The sequence below is a fragment of the Aristolochia californica genome, unplaced genomic scaffold, assembly GCF_029961685.1.
Source record: "Aristolochia californica isolate CCGP_79_NKW_82.1479 unplaced genomic scaffold, dmAriCali1.0.hap1 SCAF_6, whole genome shotgun sequence".
Classification (NCBI taxonomy): Eukaryota; Viridiplantae; Streptophyta; class Magnoliopsida; order Piperales; family Aristolochiaceae; genus Aristolochia; species Aristolochia californica.
This window is the reverse complement of record NW_027182257.1, coordinates 859,028-881,065: the sequence shown is the minus strand read 5'-3', so window position 1 is coordinate 881,065 and position 22,038 is coordinate 859,028. Positions and strand designations below refer to the sequence as shown.

Genomic DNA, 22,038 nt, shown 5'->3' with positions numbered 1-22,038 from the left:
ATATTACCTAAAAATAGAGAAATATGGGTAATTAGGATTTAGGATTTAAAAAATTATTTGACCCTATTTTTATAAAAAAAAAAATTATAATTATTTTTATTATATGAGGGTTTTTATATTTTAATTAATTGTAGTATTATTGAAGATGGTCTTTTAATTGAAGTGGACAGATATAGGCTTGAGAAATATTACCTAAAAATAGAGGAATATGGGTAATTAGGATCTAGGGTTTAGGTTCAAGTAAAAATTTATTTGACCCTATTTTTATAAATATTTTTATTATATATATAGGAATAGTGACAAGTCAGATTAGGCCCTGACCTGTGAATTCGTCCTACAATTGGATTGTATTTGGATCATCTTTTAGGGTTAATTCAATCCTTGTCCCTGACAGTACGAGGATGGGTGATATCCAAGGAAGTCTTCCCAGGGGAGAAAACCAAATACCCCTTTGTCATATCAAGGAATCAAATTGGGGCAGACTCCCTTTTAACATGTCCCATTGTCATCCCTAGTATAATGGAATAGTATCAAATAGATCAATACAATCATATGTGAAAAATTATCAATATTATAATATAATATTTATATTTATAAGTCAACATTTAAAAAATAAAATAATGAACACATAAACAGAGATAAAAATGAAAATATGAACAAATGAGTCTAAACCTAACAAACATCTCAGAAAACTCCAATGCAAGAAAGACCCAAGTCCCATCTTTCTTTAGTCCTGTACAAACTCAGGCTCTAAACCCTGAAATTTAATGAATACATCTTCGAGAATGAATGAATGCTTTTACCTTCCATCACATAATGAACTCCTTCTTGTTAGTGAGGAAAAGTGGAGCTCACAAGGCCATTCAAGGCTACTTAATATTTTAAATAGAATCAAACCTTGCAATGAAATTCACCAGTTGATTTGGCTTAAAAACTTGTTTTTAGACAAAAAAATATGTACAGAATTTAGTGATGTTGGGATCTTGGGTAGAAACAGGCAGATTAAATTATATCACATAAATTAAAGTTACATGAACAATAGATCTGACAACATGCAACACTGTAAAGAGCTTTACAAACAGAAAAAGTAGTCAAACTGGTTCAGTATACAAATGTCACTAGACATTGAAGAACAAAATGAAGTCTGAACTAAAAAGGGAACAGACATGTAGTCTACATATTCTACAAGTTACAGCTTTCTTTAAAAGGATAGCTAGAACCTGAACCAGAGTGACTCACTACCATGGAATTGTGACTTAGGCTTGGGACCCACTTCTGGTCCAGTGAAGTTATATCTTGGTTTTCGCATCGAGCCAGGGGGGGTAATAGAAAATAGAGAGCCAAGTCCGAACCCCTGACTTGACCAACCCTTCCAAATCCAAGTCATTCCAGTAACTAAACACACTGACATCCAGTTTTCTCAGGGGTAATAATGATTCTCTTATCCTGGGTTGTTGTCAAAAGGGAGTTACTCTCTTTGCATTTGGACCATCTAGTGCCTGGCAGCTTCCTTTCATCATTTTTCCATAGCCTGGTCACCAGAGAGGTAAACAGGCTTCTCATGTATGTTGTGACCATTGCCACAATATCTCTGTGGAAAAAGAAAGTTAGCAAGACCAGCATGCGAGAGTTTAACTTGTAATAGTAAAAATGGCAAACAAGAGTTACGTACAGTGGGGAGCAGGGAGATCGACCTCCATTGACATAATATATGAACAAGTAAGAATCATAGTGGTGACCCTTGATATAATAAAAGTTAGGCAATCTTCTTACACACTTGAATAACATCTTCTCATAGAAATGGATAGCTGGATCATTGTAAGCTATAACATGCAGGTATACTGCCCTGCAGGTAGGAATGGATGAAGTGTATCTGATAACTTGCTGAACCAGGGAAGTAGCTACAATTTCATCAAAACAATAAATGAGTAGGTTTGTGCCGTATCCAAAGAAATGCAAATTGTTTCCATGAACACAGGAAAAACAGCAGAGAAAATCACCTATTCCCAGATTCCTGTAAGCCTCTACTACACCAAGAGTCAGAATATAAACAAGTGTGTTATCTGCCCTAGAAGAACTGTATCCAACGACATCATTAAGCTGCCACAACAAGTTGACAGTTTCACTTAGTTTGCTCCATTTGACATCCAAATCCAAAACCAATGCATTTGACCTATCATCTTCTTGAATTTCATCCAAAGATTGTAAACAACCATTCCAAAATTAATAGACAGTACCATTTCCAACCACATCCACCGAGTACTGCCCCCATCATGGGTCAAAATTCATAAATCTAACAGGTCAGTCTCATGCAATCAGTGGCCTTCAAGTGGGAGGGAAGGACAACGAGTCAGAGTTGACATAAGAAACCATTGAACAAACAGATCAAGACCACCATATTGCAAAACTGGTGACAACCTTCAATTGGTAGGTATAGGTTCTTATATCCATATGTTATAAAGAAGTCATAAAATACTTTGAGATCAATAGAATATCAATTTCTTTACCTCAGTTTCTCTGGCCAGAAGAGTACGTGCCGTAACAAATCCAATAAGTTCATCACTTTGGCTATCGGGTCTACTAACGTCAACTGCTCCCCAAGAAATGATATCATTACCATTTACAACATTGAGGAAGAATTCAATCTCATACCTACAAATTTCATTTTTTAATTAAATCATGTCACCGTAAACATTAGAAGTACTATTCGAACCCTAAATTCTCACATTAGTAGCATGCTCACTCACCTGATTGGAAATAAAGCAGTGTGAATCTGCTCAAGAACTTCAAGATCAGATGGCCGAATAGGCCTATAAACAATGATTGGACGATGTGGAAGTTTTAAGTCCACCATAGAAAAGAAAAGATTTGCAGTCACTCAAGTCCCTCTGTAAGGTTTGTAGAAAGAAAATACACAACAGCGCAGTTATTGCATGAATCAGAATGACCATATAATTCACATAAATATCTCCAAAGAAATGGTTCCGATGAGTTTATTCTTTACATATCCCATGATCTGCAATAATAAGATTTTCAAGTATCAGACAATATATTTGCTACCCAGGAAAGATGATACACGAGAAAAGTATATATTCATTCAACTAGTAAGCAATTTTACAATATAATTAATCAGAAGAATTGAACATAACATCTTCATCAATATGCTACAAGAAGAGAATGGCAAAAAATTATTAAAGTGGGATATGTTTATGACATTCAATCTGATCACAATAGAAGGCTCCATCCATGCCAAAGAAGTTATAAAATTATCAAAACCAGAAACGACATCCAAAATTGTCATCCATCCAAAGCCAAGGTCATATAAAACTGCCAAGAAAAGAAATGCCCTTTCAACGGAAAGCATCAAAATGAGATCATAAACTGAGTCAGGAAAAATTATTCCACACAGATTCCATTTCTGACAGACAAAGGAGCCTCAAACCCAAGATTCCGACTCTAATTGAACGATCACTGCAACAACTATACTTTGTGGCAATTCAGCTCCCAAGAACTCAAGTCCCGATAACCAGAATCAACTTCTAAAGGTTAAACCCATGAGTAAAATAATTAGTCCTCTTTTAAACGGCAGACAAAAAGTGTTTTTTTCGCGATACCAAATTCTCCCAATCCCAACAATTCGACCGCTCCGCCCCGACCACCATTCAAGATGTAAATTTTCAGCTTGCAACATATTCAGTTAGGAATAGTTGAATTACCGACAAAGAAGCCAAATAGTGGTACAGTTTTAGTACGCAAAAAATCCATAAACTTTCACTCCAGCCTCCAAATCCAAGCCATGAAACCGACAAATCTAATTAGCAACGAAATAATGCTCACCTCCAGGGAACAATCAAATATATCCACCGTAAACACCAACATGATCAAATCACCAATTCCAGTTACCAGACGAATCGAAACCTACGAAACAAAGAAAAAGATCTTGAAGAGGGTTGCTTTAGGTACCAAACAACAGTTGGATTTCATATCGTTTATCAGGATTCGTCATCGTGACATCGAATTCAACCTTGTCGGCGATGCAAATGAGTGTTGAAAGGAATTAAGGGAAGCTAGTGCTGGGTCTCAAGAGAAAGATAAACAAATAACCTGTCTCCAACCGCAGGATCTTCATTGGGAGGATAATCAGATGTGACGCTTCTCTCTTGCTTGCTGGCGCCTCAGCTCCATCATCGTTGCTCTCGTTTTCATCCAACTAGAATTGTGATTCCCGTTAAAGAATCATGATTTGGAAACGGAAAAAGCAATCAATGAGTCTGTAGCAGGGGCCAACGAATCACAGACGTTCATTGAATATTTTTTTCCACCATTTTATTGAATTTCAAGATTCCTACGGGGACTGAAAATATTTTTTTTGATAAAAAATTCAGTTATTTCTATTTTCTAAAGACAAAAAGCTCATTTTTTCCTCTCTTTTTTCACTAAAATTTCGCTTTTTCACCTTTAAAATATAACATTTTTTAATTATTTTAAATTAAAATAAGTTTAATTACTCATATCCTATCTTTAAATATAGAAATTTTCTTAATTATTATTTTTTAAATAAGGATATTTTTATTTTAAATAAAAATAATAAAAAGAGTAAGTATAAAGAGATTTAAAATCAAAGTAAAAATAATTATCAATATTCGAAGACGAAGGAAACAATTTTGTAATTTCCAAGGGGAGACTGGCTTGAGTAGTAAATCCAAAAAAACAAAAAAATCATAATTTTTTTTAGAAAATTGGAGCATTAACTTCTTTATTTCCATTTAATCATTTTTCAATCATAAAAAAACTGAGCTAAAAAATTATTTTATCGCCTTTTTTCGATGTTTGTCGAGTTTTTTTAATTTAAAAATTGCCTTCTTGAATAATATTTTTTACCAAATTCAATCTACCATCCATCGAAGAAAATGAGAGCTATTTCGGAGAAAGGTCTCCCAATTTTTTTATAAAAAAAAATAAAAAAATAGTAAAGGGGAGGGTTGCCCTAAGGTAGGTCTCTCTCTTTCCCTTTTTCTCTTTTTTTTTTTTTTAATAAAAAGTCCATAGAGAGGGGAAGCTTCCCTCCCCTTTTGAGATGAAACAAAGAAGGGGGACAAATGCTTTCTTTCTTCTAATTCTTTTATTATAATAAAACATGACTTAACATAAGGGGCAAATTTGTTGAAGGCTTAAAACCAGAAAAAAATACCTCTCTTATGAACAACACAAATTGATTTTTGAGATGAATAAGATCCATTCATGGGGGTCATGTTAAGGTTGGTGATATGAATTCTCCATCTTTCAGCTCTATTATTTGTTTAATTCCTTTGTTCACAGTAACCCCAATCATGACAAACAGGATATTTGCCTTATAACACAACTGAGAGTGTACTTTACCCCAATTCCTTTTTTATCTTTTTGTTCTTAAATGATCATGAAAAATTTCATGTGCTCAGCAGGGCAGCTTAATCTCCTGCTATTTTCAGTTTCAGGCTTCAGTACCATGGTAACTAGCCTAGTTATCAGCATTTTACCAGGAAAAACACTGAAAGCTTTGTAGCCTACTGATTCATCAATCTCATATACAATGGGCAGAGCAAGATCCAAGAAGCTAACCATTCTTTTGAAACTCACAAATCCACAACTAGCTTACAGCAAACCCACTCCAGTAAGTCATCCTTGAGACTTGCATAGGCAGCACCATTCAGTTGTTCTGTAGTTGGTGGCCAGCCACTCACCATTTGAGAGGAACCAATACAAGAAGCCTCAAAGTTTGCCTCAACAAAAAATCCATTCATCAAATGCTTTGATGGCTGAAGTTAAACAAGGGAGAACTACAGCCACTATCTGCCCTTCAAAGAATTATTTATTAGGGGAGGCAGCATTCTGAGCTGCTTGATCTGAAACTGCAGCTAGGCCCTGCAACATTCTCACAATCTCAGTTGTGTCTTCTAGGTAATATTTGGCTTTGCTTGGTTTTTGACCAACTGTGCAAGCAAACACTTCGGCCACGGGGGATAAAGATGGCCCTGCCATGGCACCGGTGAAGACCTCAAACATGTCTTCATCTGAGCGGTCATCTCCGATGCATAGAACGAAATCTGGAAGCATTCCTTTCTTCTGCATGGTCCATAGGAGACGTTCCGCTACAAGACCCTTGTTTACACCCTGCATGATGCAAGTTTTAATCAGTCGAAAGGAAGAAAGTACACAAACATAAAGCAGATAGATACACCCGATGGTAAAAGATCTCACATATAGGACAATCCTCAGTCTTTTCATATCAATGGCTTTCAAATTTCAACTCAACCATTAGAAACTTTACTTTACAGTTTAGGACTGTCAATGTTTGAGCTTTTGGACCATGATCTCCCCCACGATGGGCAGAATGTTGCATAAGTCTATTAGCAACCGGCATGATCCAGTGCCTGTCGACTCTGCTAAATTGTTGTATGATAATTAAGGAGAGTTTCTGACCTGCGGCTTGACTTCTACTATGTGTTGACCACTCTTGACTGAAACAGGTTCGTTTACAAGGACACTCTCAAGATGATCAAGAAGCTCTTTAGCTTGGCATGAACCGAAATCTGGATCAGCATACTGATAATGCCACACAAGTGCACTTTCTTTGGTCTCAATGGTGGACCCATCTGTTGTTTCAGCATATAATTTCATCACAGGTTCAGCAATCTGTTTCCAGTAGAAGTCAGCTGTGGGGAAGCAAATTTCCCATTCTGTGTCATGCTTCAGCCTGAAAATAGGCAGTAAGAAAAATGTCTTTTTGCAGGAAAGCAAACAAAAATATGAGATTCAGTGAATAAGTGCAAGATTCCTTTGCAGTCTTAGTTGATTTTGAATACCTCCAATTCCAGCTCTTTCAAAATTCATCCCAGACAGGTCTAAAAAATGTTTTTAACAAATCAGGTGAATCCTCAAATCTCTTTAACATGTAAACCACTAAATGTTTGACTATCTAAAAGTTTTTTATTATTTTTTTTTCTTTCCTCTTCTTTAAGATGATGAATCCCAACATTCTGTTAAGACTCGCAACAATTCAACTGGAACCACACTAAGAGGACAGATCCAGTAGTGAGCGGATGACATGTTCTTAAGTATCAACTGAAATTTTTTCATAAGAAAAACATTCAAAGGTTTTGCAACTCTCAAAAATGTAGCAGTACCTCAGATATGTCCAAACCACCCTCATCAACTGAAAGATGATTTTAAAGCTTGACATATTAAACGTACCTCTAGAGAGAAACTTACCTCATGAAGTAGCCATGCTCAGCTGCAATTCCAAGCTTTTCACAAGAAGAAAACCATTCAGACAGAGTGTTCTTGTCCCTCCCACTAACGAGAAATACCACATTTTTTGGGTCATCACACAAGCTATTCAAAATGCTGATGTCCTCAGGATTAGGGGTCTTATTAATGGATGTCTGAGGCATAATAGTACCATCATAGTCCAATAGAATGGCCCTATTCTTTGTTCTCTTGTAAGCAGAAACTATATGTTCAACTGACAGTTTCCTGAAACTTGGATCGAGTGCTATAACCCTGAAGCCTAAGCCAAAACCAATGCCCCAGCACCTCCTTCTCACATGATCCCTACATGTTCTCTCCAGGTCCTGCAAAAAGCTATGAGCCCAATAGGCTACATCATGAGTACTTACATATCTATAATGTTTTTCATGTCTCAATTCTTTCTCCGATTCAGGCATCTCCAAAGCCAAGTGCATTGCTTCTGCTACAGCATCTATGTTCCAGGGATTGACACGAATGGCACCACTTAATGATGGTGAACACCCAATAAACTCTGAGACCACTAACATACTCCTTTTGGGAACGGCAGAACCGAGTTGCAATAGTGCATCTAGTTTACTGTTACCCTGACGGCTAACTATATATTCATACGGGATAAGATTCATTCCATCTCTAACAGCAGTTACAAGACAGCACTCAGCAATCATATAATATGCAATTCTTTCATAAAACTGAAGTGGATTATCAATTAAAACAACAGGCTCATAACCAGGCTGGCCAAATTTCTCATTTATCCTCTTAACAGTGGAGTACGTCTCAGACTGGACCTCTTGTACATCTTTGCCTCGTCCCCTAGCAGGGTTTGCAATTTGCACCATGACAACCTTCCCTCTGAAATCTGGGTGTTGTATAAGTAGTTGCTCCATAGCTAAAAGCTTCAAACTGATCCCCTTAAATATGTCCATGTCATCAACCCCAAGCAAGACAATCCAATCCTTAAACTGGTCAGACAGGTCTGCTATTTTAGCTTCAGTCTCGGGGAGATCCATCACTGATTTAAGCTGACCCAAGTGTATTCCAACGGGTAGAATTTTAATGCTGACCGTTCGACCATAATATTCCAGTTCAATATAGCCCCTTTTAGAATGATAAGCAAGGCCAAGCATTCTGCTACAACAAGAGAGAAAATGTCTCGCATAATCAAAAGTGTGAAAGCCAATAAGATCAGAATTAAGTAATGCCCGTAGGAGCTCATCCCTAACAGGAAGAGTACGATAAATCTCGGATGAGGGAAACGGGCTATGAAGGAAAAAACCAAGCTTCACACGATTGAACCTCTTCCTTAAGAAGGTAGGAAGCACCATCAAATGGTAGTCATGAACCCAGACAAAATCATCATCTGGGTTAATCACTTCCATTACTTTATCTGCAAATATCTTGTTAACAGACACATAAGCTTGCCAGAGTGACCGATTGAATCGTCCTCCCAGATCCGGCGAGAGGGGAAGCATGTAGTGAAAGAGAGGCCAAAGCTGTTGTTTGCAGAACCCATGATAAAATTTGCTAAAAAGATCTGGAGAAATAAAAGCAGGGAGGCACTTAAAGGTTTCAAGAAGGGTTTGTGACACATCATCTTGTTCAATTGGGTCAATTTCTTCTCTGAGACAACCCACATAGATCACCTCAGCATCCTCTCCCAGACCATCCTTGAGCTGAAGGAGAAGGGAATCCTCATCCCAACTGAAGTTCCAGCCCTGGTCATCAGGTTTACGATGGACTCGGAGTGGGAGCTGGTTTCCCACGATTATAATTCGCTCTTGAGTGACAGAAGATGGGGCATCAGATCCTGCACTGTTTGAATTCTCGTCATCAAGTTCCGACATGATTCCAGCAACAGTCATTACTCTTGGGAGCCTCCTACCCATTCCTACTCGACCGAAGTTTGGGGAATCACCAGAGGTTAGCTCCAAGAGATTGGAGTAGGACCTCGAAACCATTTTGGAAGAAAGAGCTAAGGACCCAACTATTTGAAAAGAAAAAACAGAAAAAGAAATTTTTTTACTATCCTCTACTTTACAGTCAGAATTCAAAGGAGATCAAATTCCTTTATTTTGACGGCAAAATTGGCTTTAGATCCACAAACAGGGCTTCCCGTCCGTCTTTTAGCAAATTTGACACAACCCGAGTTCCATTAAAACGCATGCTGTACGAGTGTTGTTTGATCGAAAGCTTAACGAACTTAGCAAAAATGGGGTTGCTTTCCATCTTCAACCTGGCAAAGACAGAACCTCTGAAATTCACTAGTCTGAAGAAAAACTAAAACAGTAGATCAAGAACCTCTGTAAACTGGCAGTAAAATACGAATTCTAGAGAACGCCAAATACATTTTTTCTGACAGCTTTTTAACTTACCCTACCAACAGCATCTTAGAACTTCATATGCAGAACGAACCAGCCTCCAATCACTACTGTACAGTTCTGAAAACAGAACGGAAACTGATGTTAATATAAAGCAACATAACTATTAAAAAAAGAAATAGCAAACGTAGTACAAGATGCTTCATCTGTGAACAAAAGTTAACCCAAAAAAGAAGACCTGAAAAATTACAATCTCACTGAATTTGCAGAAGGTATCATGCAGGAGGAGCGGAATGGGATTTCAAGCCATGGCAGGCTGAGATTATGTTGGGAGTAAATGAGAAAAAAACACTCTTTTTTGTATTGCTTTCCCCACGCTTTCCTCTCACTGTCCCTCTCGCTCTTTTGCGTTTATTGGAGTGACAGAGGCTTTCCACAAAGCATTTGATTCTCTTACTTTCACAGTGATGCAGACGAAGGTATCGTAGTTAAACTCCACTGGTAACCACGGTTGATAGTTCCATTAAAAGCAATGTTCGAGGGCCCCAACTCTGGGCACCATTTGTTGGCTTGCGTTTTTGGGCACAACCGGCTCATGGAGTGGTTTTGGCTGAACTTTTTATCCCCGATTCTTTACTCTGGCTTAATAATGGCAGCTCAATTCTTCACCCTGGCGTCCAGATTCTCAATTAAGATGTGAAAAGTTAAAACATCCACCAGGACAATGTTTCAGCTCATTTATTTCTCCATTAACAGACTTGAACTACTGTAAAACAGTGATAAAATTTTACGACTTTTGCATTGATTGAACTTGTTTTAGTAATTAAAATGAGGAACCCTTTACAGTCTTGAGTGCGGATTTTCAAACAAATGATCAAATTTACGACTTCAGCTTGGATTAGACTTGTTTTAGTTAATAAAACGAGGAACTCATTACAGTCCTGAGTGCGGAATCTCACACAGAGCAATACCCAGTTTGTCAACCCCCCCAGTTTTCAAGAGGTGATACAATCATACGGATCAAGACAGAAGCACAAAATTGGCAGAAAGAAACCATCCATGACCAGTTTTCAAGCTTATTAGAATATACATTTGGGAATAAAGTTTACTAAAACAATCTACAAATGGCAAAGTTTTTTACTACCAAAGAGAAATTATTTCCGCAGAGTCGAGCTGAATAAGCTGGAAAGTGTAACAGTTACCGCCACCATCTGCAACAGAGACGCCACTTAAAAGATCTGCAGGAGAGACAAAAACCACTCTTGACTCCATTCAGGAACGCACGATGAGGAGTACCCTTTATTGTCAGTGTTCCCGGTACACAGTACACAGTACGGACTGCCCAATATCAACCATCCATCCCGTGGAAGGAGCAGCACCGGCTGAAAATCGGGTAGAAAATAAATATTCTCTACTCTCGGACATGGATGCCTGCACCCGTATCGTCCGATAACAAAAAATCCCACATACAGCTACCGGTAAGGATTGTGTCGGCTCCATAGAAGTTCATATACATCACTCGTTATTTGTCGGCTCGCAGAAGTTCACATATATCACTCGTTATTTGTCGGCTTCAGTAAACTATGATCATCGAGTAGTTTTCTTTCTGTATGTGATCGATATGTGACTGGGTCCCGTGAAAGCCACAGGTCAATCGGTTTCGATTGTCCACTGACCAATTATTGCCAACAGATGTTATATTTAAAAAATAAATTCAGGAGCCGGTGACTGTGATTGGGTTTTTTCCCTCTATTCAGCCTCTTTGTTACAGAGAAAGAGAGACCACGAGGTCGGTAAGGAAGAGGGTCTCATCCCCTCTCCGTAGGGGTGGACACCAGTCTGGGTCGGGTCGGGATCAAGTTTACCAAAACTTGAACCTGGATCCGATCCGACCCCAAAACCCAAAAACAAAAAAACCTGTATCGTCAAACCCGACCCCGATTTGAGTACCATCCTCGTAACCCTATCCCTTCTCCGTCCTTGTAAACCTAACTTAAGCCCGATCGGACCCTGCCTTGTCCCTATAAACCCGACCAGTTTTAACCCTATGTTATATTTTTGTCTGATATGTTGGTCAAGTTTGGAAAACCTATCCCTGACTCAAAACCTAGGTGGTTTTTCCCTACCTTGTCCCCGACCCACGGGATGAAATTAGAAACCCGAACCCAAATTTTTTGGGTTCGATCAGGTCGAGTTTTACATTGAACCCGACCTAATGCCCGACTATTCCTAGGTTAAGCTTTTGCAAACCTAGTAGAGGGATTACATTGGGTTGAACCTGATTCAATCGCTCCCTTCTTCTGCAAAATGTAGAAATACATTAGAAATGGATGTGCAAGTTTCAATAACATTTGGAAGTAGCAATTCTTTGGTATTACATTAAAGAAAAAAAGTTTGGACTCAAGTAATTTAAGTTGGGTGCACCTAATTTTTACTTCAACCAATCCATTTAAATGTGTTGGCTTAAAACCTAGTTTCTTCATATTTAATATTTTTAATTCAATAACATTTGGAAGTAGCAATTCTTTGGTATCACATTAAAGAAATAAAGTTTTGGACTTAAGTAATTTAAGTTGGGTGCACCTAATTTTTAATGCAACCAATCAATTTGAATGTGTTAACTTAAAACTTAGTTTCTTCGTATTTAATATATTTAATCCTACACATCGACGATTGTTGTTCAATTTCGATTTTTTAATTATATCAATTCTGATAATAAAATGCTTTGTTCGCAATTAATCAGAACATCAACCCTCCCTCCTTCCCCTAGATCAAATTCTTATTCGATCGGGAAATAATCGTTTGCGACTCTAATTGATATTAAATTTAAGTTTATATTTGAGGGTTGTTTATAGTACCATTTAAATATAACTATAATATAGAAAAATCTAATAAAGATGCACTACAATGAAGGTGATAAGAAACCTAATAATCAATCTAGTGTCAATCATTAATAGTCCTAAATCAACTCCTTTGTCCACATTTGATGAAAATGGAACATTGACCAACTTAATTCTTTGAGTGTTTGATAAGATTAAATATTACAAATAGTTAATGCTAGGATATGACAAAACATTGAGGGAAGCACACTTGAGTAATCTTTAATAGCAAGAATTCAAGATTCCCATTTCTAGTCAATTATGTTATGTCACATACCAATAAGTCACTACATAGCATGTCACCCAATTGCAAGTGGAAAGAGTTGGATTTTGTGGGAAGTATGTGCCTTGTTTTAAAAATTAAGGTTTTGATAAGGAATCAAAGGTAATTGCAACTTGTTTTTTTATTCTCAATATTGTGTCATTGTTCCCTCGGAAAACCTGTTGAATGCAATCGGAGACTGACGTGGCGGTTTGTCATTTCCAATCATATGAAAAGAGAAAATTGTATTTAATCTTTTACGTAAATGAGTTTCATTCACCCTCTTCATGTGATTAAAAAACTAGGTCTAATACTAATTTATGGATTAGCAGAGTTGAACCCTTTATTTTTGAGAATCCAATACAAATGAGTTAATTGAAAATAAAAACAGGACAAGAATTCATATATTTTTAAGCATTTTATTGAGATAAAATTAATAATCAAACAAAATGGTGTGATTTTACTTGTTCTAGAGAAATTTTTAAGATGAGGTGACATTATGTCACATTTTTTTTGTTTTAGCCTTAGCTTAATTAGATATTATTATCCACACCTACTATTGCACTTGAAACATCCTCACATTAAAGCCAATAAAAACATATTCTATAAAAAAATAAATCACTTGGAATGATCTTTCACTTCCCCTCCCTCAAGTTAATTTGATTTATCTTTGCACTACCAACATAACTAGCATGAAATACCAAGGAGTTTATACTATGTAGGTCTTGTACAAATGAATAGATTTACTCAGTTCTTCTCCTCTTAAGATGCATTAAAAAAATCTCATAGATACCATTTTATATTCATCAACAGTATTGTTCGAATGTCCGAATGACAAATTAATAAGCAGGTGATACGTAAAGCATTATTTTTCTCTACCATTTTTAATAGAAGGATCGGAAACGATGTTTAGTATTTTCAAATAAGCTATTTTCTACGAAAAATTTGATTTTTCCTTCCAAATATCTGAATTTTTTTATTTTTATTTAAAAAAATATTGTTTTCCATGAAAAAACATTGCTTTTATTACAAAATCACTATAGAAGCCATGCATATTTTATGAGACTGAGAAAAAAAAAACAATAAGAGCTTTTATTAATTTCCATCTCTGGGTGAATCAAAAATATTATTCTATTGCAAAACCATTGTTTTCCTTGCAAAATCACCATAGAAGACATGAATATTTTATGAGAGAAACAAAAACAACTAGAGCTTTTATCGATTCAATTATTCATATTTATTTGTCATTCAAGCATTCGATCAACAAGAGCTGATAGGTACTCAACAGGCCACACCCAGTCGCGCAAGCAGCTAGAAGAAAACGATACACCACCTTCTGCTTATCTCTCTCTCTCTCCCTTCCGATATGCTCCGAAGCATGCATTAAAGTCACTGAAAACCAGTCCAAGTCTCTCTTGCTTCTGTGAAAGACCTCCTTATATTTTCAAACAGGTGAGCTTCTGTTAAGAAACAGCAGTTCTAAAGACTTCAACGCCACGGCAAACTGGAGAAGGTGAAGTCTCCCAATCGCAGATGATAAAACAATTACGAGAAGCAAATGGAGGGTTGTTTTCAATCAGAAAATGGGTCTCGAGATGTAGCTTTCGTGATTGAGATGTAGATGCTGTTCTCTTAAACGAACAGGAGAGTTTTCTGGGTCGATCGTCGTTAGCTGGGCTAAATTTTTTTCCCAAAAACCTCCTTCAATCCTTCTGAACATGATAGAGATAAAGATAAGAGTTCGAGATAACTCCAACTCAAACTGTAAATATTATATCCAGTTATAAAACGTAACTGAAGAGTTAATCTTTGTAGGGGGGACCTTCCTTCCTTCCTTGTCTCTTTTGCATGAAGAAGAAGAGAGAGGTGGGTCTCCATCTTACTGGGGCATAATAGAGATAAAGATAAGAGTTTGAAATAAGAGTTCGAGATAACTCCAACTCAAACTGTAAATATTATATCCAGCTATGAAACGTAACTCAAGAGTTAATCTTTGTAGGGGGGGACCCTCCTTCTTTCCCTGTCTCTTTTGCATGAAGAAGAACGGAGGTGGGTCTCCATCTTACTGGGGCATGATAGAGATAAAGATAAGAGTTTGAAATAAGAGTTCGAGATAACTCCAACCCAAACTGTAAATATTATATCCAGCTATGAAACGTAACTGAAGAGTTAATCTTTGCAGGGGGACCCTCCTTCTTCCCTGTCTCTTTTGCATGAAGAAAAATGGAGGTGGGTCTCCATTTTACTGGGGCATGATAGAGATAAAGATAAGAGTTTGAAATAAGAGTTCGAGATAACTCCAACCCAAACTGTAAATATTATATCCAGCTATGAAACGTAATTGAAGAATTAATCTTTGCAGGGGACCCTCCTTCCTTCCCTGTCTCTTTTGCATGAAGAAAAATGGAGGTGGGTCTCCATTTTACTGGGGCATGATAGAAATAAAGATAAAAGTTTGAAATAAGAGTTCGAGATAACTCCAACTCAAACTGTAAATATTATATCCAGCTATGAAACGTAATTGAAGAATTAATCTTTGCAGGGGACCCTCCTTCCTTCCCTGTCTCTTTTGCATGAAGAAAAATGGAGGTGGGTCTCCATTTTACTGGGGCATGATAGAGATAAAGATAAGAGTTTGAAATAAGAGTTCGAGATAACTCCAACTCAAACTGTAAATATTATATCCAGCTATGAAACGTAATTGAAGAATTAATCTTTGCAGGGGGACCCTCCTTCCTTCCCTGTCTCTTTTGCATGAAGAAAAATGGAGGTGGGTCTCCATTTTACTGGGGCATGATAGAGATAAAGATAAGAGTTTGAAATAAGAGTTCGAGATAACTCCAACTCAAACTGTAAATATTATATCTAGCTATGAAACGTAATTGAAGAATTAATCTTTGCAGGGGACCCTCCTTCCTTCCCTGTCTCTTTTGCATGAAGAAAAATGGAGGTGGGTCTCCATTTTACTGGGGCATGATAGAGATAAAGATAAGAGTTTGAAATAAGAGTTCGAGATAACTCCAACTCAAACTGTAAATATTATATCCAGCTATGAAACGTAATTGAAGAATTAATCTTTGCAGGGGGACCCTCCTTCCTTCCTTCTCTTTTGCATGAAGAAAAATGGAGGTGGGTCTCCATTTTACTGGGGCATGATAGAGATAAAGATAAGAGTTTGAAATAAGAGTTCGAGATAACTCCAACTCAAACTGTAAATATTATATCCAGCTATGAAACGTAATTGAAGAATTAATCTTTGCAGGGGGACCCTCCTTCCTTCCTTCTCTTTTGCATGAAGAAAAATGGAGGTGGGTCTCCATTTTACTGGGGCATGATAGAGATAAAGATAAAAGTTTGAAATAAGAGTTCAAGATAACTTCAACTCAAACTGTAAATATTATATCCAGCTATGAAATGTAACTGAAAAGTTAATCTTTGTAGGGGGGGACCCTCCTTCCTTCCCTGTCTCTTTTGCATGGAAGAGGAATGACCCTTACCTTCCCCATCATTATAGGGTACTAATGGTTCCAATAAGATAATTCACTCCTTGGTGACAACAAGAAGGGTAAAGGACTCTCCCCATGTGTATTCATAAATGAAGGGTTTGCCCTACATATGGACAATTTGTCTTTGAAGTGGGTGGCTTTTAAATAAAAAAACCCTAATTTCTATATGCATATTTTATACTTATAATATATATTGTAAATATATATTAATATTTTTATACATAACTCTTTATTGCATGTAACCACCTCCAATTTTCACTAAACTGCTTGAAAAAACTTCGATTTTTTTTAAATTTGAAAAAAAAAAAATCACAGTCGTAACCAAGACGAGCAAAATGTGAGTTTTTTCACATGCTTCACGTATAATGTGCATATCACATATGAAGAACTATAAATAATAATGCCGAGGACAATTTCACTTCTTGTAGGAAAGGAGGTGTCGATTCAATTTTGTTTTTACGTACTACATACTTGTCATGCATGAAACATGCGAGTAACTTGTCTTTCACCTTCTTATTTATAACGATAGGCATAGGTCAAGTTCGAAAACTTGACCTAAACCTCATATGTTATAATTTCCTAGACCCTTGCCCACAAGTTCACGACCTGAATTAGCGATGAATTATTATTAAATTATTTTTTATGAATTTTGAAAAATAGACTTTTTACGTACGTCGAGAGTATTTGGAAAAATAAGAAACTTAATCAGTGTAAAATTATTTTAAGTTTTTTTGAGTTTAATGATTTCATTATTTTATATATATAAATATTTTTTTAAAAAAATTATGCTAATTTTCTAAGTCGAACTTGGCCTCCACTTGAACACATGAAAATTTGAATCAGAGTGGCGAGTTAGATTAGGACTCGTCAGTATGGTGACCAGACTCGGGATGAGTGGAAAGGGATCCAACAATTCGACTCACCTTGTCCAAAATCCGATCCGACTCACTATGGGAAAACCATGGTGTCAAACAATTCAGACAAGGACTGTTCCTCTTTGGGCCAAGAATTCTATGCCCATTTGGCCCATTATGGATCCCATGGACCATAATCACCGACATGAACAGCCGAAAGCAGCGGCTTCAGCTGAGAAGAGTTCAGAGTCCAGACCAGAGATAATTGCCTCGCAATTACGAAGTTGTTACTGGCTATTGGGAATTTTTGGGATTTTTGTTTCCAGCGAACTCAGTATCAAATATCAAGCTAAGCTGTGCTTTCTCCCTCCTGTCGAAATGAGAAGAGGCCGGAAATTCAAGCAAGAGCAATCGCCGGAATTGGATGAGAGCTGGATAGTCAAACCCCTCGATGAAGAACCCGGTATTGCAGAACCCCATCTCGAAATCTCTCTTGCTTCCTGCTCTTCTTCTCCTCCTTCGCGACAGCACTCGAGACCCGTTCCAATTTCCGACTTCATAGCAAGAACCGCGAAAGCGTCATCAAATCGCCGAGACTCAGGTGGAGATTCCGGTAGTGGATCTTTGCTTGTCGAGGAAATAGAGGAAGACCAGAATTCTGATGTGGGTCCTCCTATTCTGGATAGCGAGAAGGAGGAGGATGACAAAGAAGAAGAACAGGAGAATTCTGATGAGGGGCAGCTGGCGGCGGATCCGGATTCTGAGATGGATGAGGGCGAGTTAAATGTTGATATCTTTCGTAGATTGAGAGAGCTTGAATTTGGGGTAGAGGAGCCTCGCTTGTCGGAAGAGGAGTTGAGAACCAATGACCAATTGCAGGAGGATGAGGTAATTTCATTAAATCTGCTCTTCCTCTTCTTGTTACAAATGTGTTTGAGCTCTATTAGTACATCCAGAGCCCAAGTCTGGTACAGGGGATTAATGTACATAAAAATCATAATCCATCTGGTGCGTGACATCCATGCTCTAGTTAGATTGATTTTGCTTTACTCACATTAATGAAATAAGTTAATGTGATTACATGATTTCTTATTCTTTCTCTGTCAATAACATAGCCTGGAATTTCTTTCAATGATTCTTCAGTTGGAACCATATAGGTTTGTGGCAAACTGTTGAGCTAGTATCTTGCTGTACTCACACTTAACTGAATTTGAGTATTTCTCATTTTGCAGTTACTGGCATTGGAGGCCATCTTTGGGGAGAATGTTTTCGTCTGCAATCAATCAGAAGGTTTACGCTGTTTTCAGGTTTTTCTTGCTTTATCAATACCTAATTTTCATATAAAGAACTTGGTCCCATATATTGAACTATGAAGTAGAAAAGCAGTTATTATGGATAAGTATAGGTAGAAAGCCAAATGAGAGGGAAAATATGTGGAGAATTAAAGAAAAAAGAGTTGTCTGAGTTACTCGACCTCTCTGTTACTATTTATTGTCTTAATTTCAAGAAGCTTCTCCATTGGGTAGTTTAAGTGAATTTGACTTCTCAAAAAAAAAAAAAAAAGGAAAAAGAAAAAGAAAAAGAAGAGAGAAAAAAAAAGTATTCCTAAGAACTAAGTCCCTTCAGTTCTCCTTTTCTCCCTTTTTACATGATATACTCCAACACATATAATGTTGGAGTGATCAATTTATTTTTTCTTTTTCTTTTTTTAAACCTAGTTATGTTGTGCTGCAGATATATATTCATAACGAACTTCCTGAAGAGTATACTGTGTCTGCAAAGCTGAGTTCATCTGGAGCAAAAGCCAATGAATTCCCCAATAATTTGAATGAGTTCTTATACACCTTTAAAGTTCAGCACTTGCCCCCCATTATATTGACATGCTTATTACCAACATCCTATCCCAGTCACTCTCCTCCTCATTTCATGATTTATGTTCAATGGTTGGACTCTCTGAGAATTTCAAATCTTTGCCACATGCTTGACACAGTGTGGGCTGACTATTCTGGGCAAGAAGTCATATACCAGTGGGTGCAATGGCTACAAAGTTCTTCTCTTTCTTACCTAGGATTTGATAAAGGGGTAATTCTAGCTCTGTGTGATGTGCGAGATAATCAGGATAAACGTGCAGTTTCAAGGAGTCTCATTCTGGAAGTGAATATTCCCCTTCTTATGAGTTACAATGATCAGAAATGCCGTGAAAGCTTTCTAAACAATCTGCAGGAATGCTGTATCTGCTTTACTGATTATGCAGGTCTTGCTATCTCTCCTAAGCATAGTGTTTGTTAAAGACAGTTTCCAGTTATTATAAATTTAATTTTGCTCCGGTTAAGTATTCTTTATGCACTTGAAGTAGATGGAACTGTAAGAATGTGAAAGCTACTGAACTGGTTCACTTCACTTTTATTGTTCATTTACAGGCACAGAATTCATTAGTCTTCCATGCCGACATTACTTTTGCCAGAAATGCATGGAAACTTACTTGAACATGCATGTTAGAGAAGGTAGTGTGAACAAACTATTGTGCCCTGATTCCACGTGTAAAATTTTTATTCCACCTATGTTATTGAAGAGATTGCTTGGTGAGGAAGCATTTGATCGCTGGGAGTCCTTGATGCTAGAAAAGGCATTGGCATCCATGACCGATGTGGTCCATTGCCCAAGGTGTGAGACACCTTGCTTAGAAGATGAGGACAATCATGCTCTATGTGCTAAGTGCTTCTTCAGTTTTTGTAGTCTTTGCAGAGAACGCCGACATGTAGGAGTTGCATGTATGCCACCAGAGTTAAAACTTCGTATTTTACAGGTTCATGAACAATACTTTATGAACTGTCTTATTGTTATGAATTAGTAACCATAAAAAAAAAACACTTTATCAACATGGGAAAATGTGTTTAGTTTGTTTTTTAGAGCTTATAAGAAGATTAAATACAATGATTCTTCTGTGAGTTCTGCTTGTTCTATCTGCTGAAGTATCGCCTAATGATTGTGAGATGAACTTTACTATGCTGTTGATTACATTTCACTAAAAGCTTAGCATTAATCTTTAAAAACACTTTATCTTGTATTTTCCATCCCGTATATCAATTTATTTTAGTAAAAAGAAACATCTAAATCCCATTTTCTTGGATGCACTTCTCAACTTGATGATTTCTTACTTTCACGGTTCATGTACTTAATATTTGCTCGAAATTGATTCAGTGAAATTAAGTTTTATTCCTACTTTGGTATTTCAGTTTCTGAGTACTGGGCAAAGTATTGAGAACTAAGGCCTATATAAATCGATGGATCACCCTCTAGTTATGACATCAATAAAGTGAGTCAAATTGAACTAGGTGTTGAGCTGAATTGCATTTCTTGTGCAGTCTAATGTGAAGTTAATAATGCTATCTTCTATTCCCTTCCATACTTTGAAGAGCAGCACAAAGGAATATCTGTGGCAGCATCTTTATCTTTTACTCTCTTCCAATACATCTAGAAAAATTATCCTTCATTTTTGTGTCTGCGTCATGGTATCCCCTAAATGTTCCCCTGGTAAATTGCTGAATGTTAAATCCTTTGTGGTGTAGCCATTTGGCAAAAAGAAAAAAAACTTGTGTTCTGAATTGAACTTCTATGTGCAGGAGCGCCAGAATTCTTCACAGCTTAAAGAGGATCAAAGACAGAAGGAGCTTGAGATCATTAATGAGATTCTAAGTGTCAAGGAAATACTGCGAGATTCTAAACAATGCCCTTCTTGCAAGATGGCCATCTCACGTACTGAAGGTTGCAATAAGATGTCTTGCCAGAACTGTGGACAGTACTTCTGTTATCAATGTAATAAGGCAATTGAGGGATATGAGCACTTCAGGTAGGTAATATGACCATCAGGTATGCAACGTGAACATCCTTATATTCTGACAAACTTTTGAACTTTCGTAGTGAAGGAGGGTGCATCCTTTTTACACGTGAAGAAATTGAAGCTTGGGAGTATGAAATGAATGGACGCCGGGTGGCAGCTCAGATCCAAGCAGAGCTCTTCCCTAATCGTGGCTGCCCTTGTCCAAATTGTGGTCAAGTGAATGCAAAGGTGAGTAAAGCAAAATTCTGACTTCCATATTTGGTTGAAGTTACCAAAAACTGTGGCCTTTCACCTCCACAGTAACAACTGAGAGTGAATCTATTCATTACCGTGAAGCTGTGAGTTTACCTGTTTGACCGGTGGACTGTACTTTCTAAATCAATTGAATTTCACTTTACCTAAAATATGAGCACTCCCCATAAAATACTGCTCATTCATCTTTCATGTGTGTTCCTAGAGGAGACTGTCATCTATTCTTTCAATATCATACAAACCCACCATCTCAACTATCAGTTCCTTTTGGAAACATATCATGATCTTTGATGGTTGATTACTCACCGATAACAATCCACTGTAGAACATTCTGTGACTTCATATGCTGTAAACAGGTTGGGAATAACAATCACATGTTTTGCTGGGCTTGCCAACAACATTACTGTGCCTTGTGCTGGAAGATGGTCCGTCGAAGCTCGCAGCATTATGGACCGAAGGGTTGCAAACAACATACATATGGATGACTGACTTGCTCTGTTCATGCTTTCTGCCATGTACTACACATAAAAAAGATAACTACATAAGGTGTCTGAGCATAAGCAGTGTACCAGTTGATAAAACACAGGTTTGACAAGCAACAAGCTTGTCGGGAAACACAGGGTTCTCTCTTTGATTTGGATCTCATCTGAGCTGTGATGATTTCTCCAACAATTTAAAGTTTTGCCGGAATTATGTTGTGGGTTGTGGTTGGGTATGCAAATTATTTTCTTTCGTCAATTCGATCTATCAATTAGCCACAAAATTAAATCACTACAGTTACTAAACTGATCTTGGAAGAGCTCTAATATTGTATTTTCTTCATGCCTTTTGGGGTTAGAAAA

General features: G+C 37.2%; 3 protein-coding genes across 5 annotated transcripts; 1 reads left to right on the top strand and 2 right to left on the bottom strand.

Moving 5' to 3' along the window:
• Positions 1–992: 992 nt before the first annotated feature.
• On the bottom strand, positions 993–4,210 carry LOC137934649 (histone acetyltransferase MCC1). 2 transcript variants are annotated; one of them, XM_068779101.1, is made up of 7 exons: positions 4,105–4,210; positions 3,838–3,918; positions 2,748–3,016; positions 2,508–2,652; positions 2,001–2,100; positions 1,673–1,901; positions 993–1,591 (listed from the first exon to the last, which is right to left on the bottom strand). In XM_068779101.1, exons 3-7 carry the CDS (start codon positions 2,852–2,854, stop codon positions 1,396–1,398), a joined length of 777 nt encoding a protein of 258 aa, XP_068635202.1. In that variant the 5' UTR covers positions 2,855–3,016; positions 3,838–3,918; positions 4,105–4,210; the 3' UTR covers positions 993–1,395. The 2 variants fall into 2 exon arrangements, with proteins under 2 accessions (XP_068635202.1, XP_068635203.1); XM_068779102.1 differs by having other exon boundaries at positions 2,748–2,888.
• A 1,313-nt stretch (positions 4,211–5,523) lies between these two features.
• On the bottom strand, positions 5,524–10,023 carry LOC137967199 (alpha,alpha-trehalose-phosphate synthase [UDP-forming] 5-like). 2 transcript variants are annotated; one of them, XM_068813679.1, is made up of 5 exons: positions 9,841–10,023; positions 9,657–9,722; positions 7,249–9,517; positions 6,460–6,733; positions 5,524–6,150 (listed from the first exon to the last, which is right to left on the bottom strand). In XM_068813679.1, the coding sequence occupies exons 3-5, from the start codon at positions 9,240–9,242 to the stop codon at positions 5,845–5,847; spliced, it is 2,574 nt and encodes an 857-aa protein (XP_068669780.1). In that variant the 5' UTR covers positions 9,243–9,517; positions 9,657–9,722; positions 9,841–10,023; the 3' UTR covers positions 5,524–5,844. The 2 variants fall into 2 exon arrangements, with proteins under 2 accessions (XP_068669780.1, XP_068669781.1); XM_068813680.1 differs by having other exon boundaries at positions 9,853–10,023.
• A 7,346-nt stretch (positions 10,024–17,369) lies between these two features.
• On the top strand, positions 17,370–21,986 carry LOC137934168 (uncharacterized). Its single transcript, XM_068778421.1, has 7 exons — positions 17,370–17,991; positions 18,336–18,410; positions 18,838–19,357; positions 19,524–19,909; positions 20,727–20,953; positions 21,025–21,172; positions 21,553–21,986. Exons 1-7 carry the CDS (start codon positions 17,482–17,484, stop codon positions 21,679–21,681), a joined length of 1,995 nt encoding a protein of 664 aa, XP_068634522.1. The 5' UTR covers positions 17,370–17,481; the 3' UTR covers positions 21,682–21,986.
• The last annotated feature ends 52 nt before the right edge of the window (positions 21,987–22,038 follow it).

Bases quoted from the DNA above. Each gene is read 5' to 3' on its own strand.
- LOC137934649 (XM_068779101.1), bottom strand. From the start codon at position 2,854: ATGGTGGACTTAAAACTTCCACATCGTCCAATCATTGTTTATAGGCCT. The intron at 2,653-2,747 runs GTGAGTGAGCAT...TGAAATTTGTAG, and splicing joins ACTGCTTTATTTCCAATCAG to GTATGAGATTGAATTCTTCC. The intron at 1,592-1,672 runs GTACGTAACTCT...CTTTTTCCACAG, and splicing joins CGATCTCCCTGCTCCCCACT to AGATATTGTGGCAATGGTCA.
- LOC137967199 (XM_068813679.1), bottom strand. From the start codon at position 9,242: ATGGTTTCGAGGTCCTACTCCAATCTCTTGGAGCTAACCTCTGGTGAT. The intron at 6,734-7,248 runs GTAAGTTTCTCT...GCCTATTTTCAG, and splicing joins GAGCATGGCTACTTCATGAG to GCTGAAGCATGACACAGAAT. The intron at 6,151-6,459 runs GTCAGAAACTCT...TGCATCATGCAG, and splicing joins TAGTAGAAGTCAAGCCGCAG to GGTGTAAACAAGGGTCTTGT.
- LOC137934168 (XM_068778421.1), top strand. From the start codon at position 17,482: ATGAGAAGAGGCCGGAAATTCAAGCAAGAGCAATCGCCGGAATTGGAT. The intron at 17,992-18,335 runs GTAATTTCATTA...CTCATTTTGCAG, and splicing joins ACCAATTGCAGGAGGATGAG to TTACTGGCATTGGAGGCCAT. The intron at 18,411-18,837 runs GTTTTTCTTGCT...GTTGTGCTGCAG, and splicing joins AAGGTTTACGCTGTTTTCAG to ATATATATTCATAACGAACT.